The 4,373-nt window shown below is 37.8% G+C and overlaps 1 protein-coding gene across 1 annotated transcript; it reads right to left on the bottom strand.

Annotated features, from left to right (window-relative positions):
- Positions 1 to 1,155: 1,155 nt before the first annotated feature.
- LOC109505395 (putative disease resistance protein RGA1) lies at positions 1,156 to 3,958 on the bottom strand. Its single transcript, XM_019847879.2, is given in 2 exon segments — positions 1,156 to 1,967; positions 1,969 to 3,958. Coding segments are annotated over 2 exon segments (2,067 nt in total). The 5' UTR covers positions 3,768 to 3,958; the 3' UTR covers positions 1,156 to 1,699.
- Between the last annotated feature and the right edge of the window lie 415 nt (positions 3,959 to 4,373).

Here is a 4,373-nt window from a genome sequence, read left to right as displayed (position 1 = left end):
CAACAACTTTGAAAGTGCTAGGCATGAATTATCAATTATCATACTAAGAAATGCCTTTCAAGTTTTGCATATAGAAGGATGACATCATAAGAAATGCTGTTATATAACCCAACAATGTTATGATTCTATGAAAATAATAAAATCTGTCCCCAAATATCATTTTCCCCACCTTTTAAATAGAAACCATGAACATATACAAAGCAGTAGTTATGGTCATGCTCATGAACCATTACTGGTCTTCAAGCATCTTAAATATAAGTTCATATGCCATGTTTATTTCTCTGAAGAACAAAGGCCAGGTATCAAATGTTGACTAATTTTTCTGAGACCTAATCTACAAAAAAAAAGAGATTTGTGCATATAATCATGGAAAAGAGTAAAGCATCCATGCCCTTAGGACAGCATATGAGCATAAATTGCATGAACTCATTTGAAACAAAATTATGCTTTTCAAAAAGTTAGACTCATACCAGAAACAAAATTATGCTTTTCAAATTTATTATTAAAGAACCCTATTGATTGATCTTGACTTTAATTCGATCTGTGCCTCACGATTTCTTGATCAAGTCACTTGAATCTGACTCTCAGATCAAAGATCCTAAATTGCCCTGGTATCTAGATGGTCCGACACATTCGGTCAACGGTCCTCTTTCCTTATGATTTAATCTTATTATATTTATGGAATAGAATTTGATAATGATTTGATATTTTAAATAGGATTAGCTGATTCTTCTTACGAAGTCTGAAGATCTAAGATGAAAGAGGTAAGTGAATTTTATGCTCCTTATTTATTTTAAAATAATCATGTTTTTATGTAAAGAATTGGTATTGATGAAATCATAATTTTTCATAAAATAAGCATCGGCATATGTGATATGAAAAAGCATGTTTTATTATGAGCATTGATTTCATGAATATGTCTTATGAAAATAGCATGATTATGAAGCATGAATTTCATTGTTTTTCCATCTATGTATATGTATGCTTTAAGAAAAAGATATAATGATTTCAAAGGCTCTCAGATGGCTATGAATGAATTTCTTCGGGAAGGTCGACATCCGGAGCTAGCATCCACACGAAACATGGCCCTGCCAACGGGTATAAAGTTGGCACATGAATTAAGAACTCTGTCGATTAAGAAATATGGTCCTGTCATGGGTATAATAGTGACCTTAGCACGAATATCTGTGAGCAATGTTTTGAAACATGACATGAATACATGATGAAAATGATTTACGATTCATAATTGTGAAATATACATGATTTATGCATGCATGATGAGCTTATAACTTGTTTTATTATATGCTCTATGAAATATTTATTTTTACAATAATTGTTATTTGCTAAATGATGCATTATCATAGAAAACTTATGCTTGATCCGGTAAGGAAGCGGAAGTCTACTTACTGAGCTAGTGTAGCTCATATTCTTTTTATTTTCTTTTTGTTTGAACAGAGAAATAAGGTTAGGATCGACAAAAGGAATCCAAGCTTGAAGATCGGCATAGCAAGCTGAAAAATTTAGCAGCAGAAGTTTAATTTATTTTATAATCATGGATCTATAATTATTTATGAATGTTGAGATTCGGGTTAGTACTTGCTTTTGGATTTAGATGCTCTGAACCATTATTGGTTCGATTATTTGATGAATAATAGAATTGAATCTTTTTATTTGATAGATATTAGGTGATTATGATGGATTAGCTTCGTGTTATCGTGGGCTGCATCCCTCGGTAGCATGGCCGTGTTATGTCCCGGATTTGGGGTGTGATAACTTCTCCATATAAATGCCGCAGGTTAATTAATTTGTTCATGTCTTCTGGCAACCTAATAGAGCAGTATGATAGCACGTTCAAAACTTGCAGATGACATAGACAACAAATTGATTCGGGCAGCTGTTCGATCTTAGTGCAGGAGACATCTAAGTACCGTAGATGTAATAACCTACCAATAGCATCCGGTAGTCTGCTTCACATTTAAGTAAGATAAATCCAAAACACGCAGACTTTTTGATTGGCTTAACATGCCATCAAGAAAACGGTAAAATTTTTCAGAATCATAATCACCAAAGAATAAAATGGACCGTAGGTTTTGAAGTTTACAGGTGCCCATAACTGCATCCAATTTATCAGTCCTCAGAGTCAAGTGGCGAATTGTCTCTGGAATTTCTCCTTTCTCATCACTAATGACCAAACATTCATCCAACGAAACACAAACTGCCAATTCTCTTATCAGATCGTGCATCACGTACTTATTATTCAGAGTTGGTAGAAAGAAGTACCTGCTGGTTAATTCCTCAAATATCTGACTTCCGATGTCCTCCATTCTCATTCTTACCCCATTCTTGTTCTGAATAAAACCTTGAGCCATCCACATCTGGACTAACCGATCTTTTTCAAAAACATAGCTCTTGGGAAACATGGAGCAGTATGCGAAGCATTGCTTTAGATTTGCATTCAAGTGTTCATAACTTAAAGCCAGAGATGGAAGGATATTATCTAAAACATCACTATTTTGCCACCACTCACTTTCTAAGATCATGTTCCAGGAATTCTCATTTAGTTTGGACTTCAATAAACTTCCCACTACCTTTCCAGCTATAGGTAATCCATGCAGTTTTTCAGATATTTTCCTTCCTATTGTTTGCAATTTTTCTCTTCGCTCTTCCTCAAGATTGTTTTCACCAAAAGCACAATGTTCGAAAAGTCTCCAGAAGTCATCTTCCTGCAGACTCTTCAAATCTATCGGGTCCATCGTGCCCATGACTTCTGCCACTATTGGACTTTGAGTTGTCACCAGAACCATGCTTCCTTTTGCTCCAGATGTCAAGACACCACGGAGTTCTTTCCACTTGCTACCAGTCTCATCCCACACATCATCAAGGACAAACAAAAACCTCTTGTTCCTCGTAGCATCTCTAAGTCTCCCTAGAAGGCCATCCAAACTAATATCGTCCCAAATTTGGGCATATACCGAGTCATATACAACCAGCTCTTTGGAAATCCGCTTGACATCAAAATTGTCAGACACATACACCCACTTCCTCAGCTCAAAATGCTTTACTACTCTTTCATGATTATAAATCAGTTGAGTCAGAGTAGTCTTGCCAACACCCCCAATGCCTACTATAGGAAGAACACCAAGACTCGGGTAGCTACTAGTCCCAGCCCCACATGTCATGCTAGATTCCGGTTCATCCGCTGAAGCCAACAAGACATCCAATATCATGTCTGTCTCTCTGCGTCTCCCAAACACAATAACCTGGATAACCGAGCTGGTCTCTCTGGTCACACTTCTCTGCTTTGAGTTGTAGTCCTTTAATTGTTCCTCTATGTAATTGATATTGGTATAAATCTTGTCAAGATTTCCCACAAGATTCTTCAAGTTTTCCAGCTCATTATCGGACATTATAAAATGCTTGAGAAGCTTAACAGCAGAGGATGCAAAGTCACTCACCTTTCTCTTGTGGCGCAGCTTATAATGAAGCTATTTGAATTCAAGCTCATCCAGCACATCGTCGGCCTCGTAGGCAGCATCTTTGAGTTCCCTCAACCATGTGGCCAGAGCTGCGTCCCTGATCGGCCTTCCCTCCGCTGCCTGGATCACGGCCCGGATACGAGGAAGTCTAGCCTTCACATCCTCCACCATGGTCTTATCAGCAGTGAACTGATCATACCGGTCCTCCAAAAGCAGCAAAACCTTGTCAGCCAGTCTATTGAAGACGTAGGATACCATCAATTCTCCGACCATCATTCCGATCTTCTCCATATTGCGGGAAACTCCGGTTGCACAGTTGAAGACAGAGATCTTGCTCGGTCGGTCTTCTAACTAGCTTGCAACTTTACGCAGTACGATTAAATCTATGCACAGAGAAATTCTTGGCCACAGACTTGGTCTACGTATGGATAAGGGTCAGTTGAATAAAATATAGCGCGTTAGGTGCGAGAGTCTCGCAACGAGTCGAAAGCAAATTTTACAGATATGTCTAGACTCCAAATTGCAAGCTTATGTCAATCTAATATTGGTGCCAGCAAGTATTTCAAATGTTTGTCCAAGGTGTTGGCCAAAGGGGATGGTTTTCTTCAGAAAAACACTATTGCCCAGAGGGTTCAGGTTGTACCTTTGGCACAAGAATACTTGATCGTTTTTTGTAACCTCAATCGTTGGATCGCATTTTACATAGCTTCAAAAAGCAACGTCAACTTTATATTCTGTACAGTGGATAGAGAGATATGATGTATTGTCTAAAATATGAGATTGGGAAAAAAAATCAACCATTTTTTCATGCGAAAGATATGAGGGAGCAAGATTTTAGTCTCACAGCGGTTGTTTAGCCAAACCATCTTAGTTTATAAGGCTTCGAAATCCTCCAAC

The sequence above is a fragment of the Elaeis guineensis genome, chromosome 2 (assembly GCF_000442705.2).
Source record: "Elaeis guineensis isolate ETL-2024a chromosome 2, EG11, whole genome shotgun sequence".
NCBI classification, from domain to species: Eukaryota; Viridiplantae; Streptophyta; class Magnoliopsida; order Arecales; family Arecaceae; genus Elaeis; species Elaeis guineensis.
This window is presented reverse-complemented; position numbering and strand designations above follow the sequence as displayed.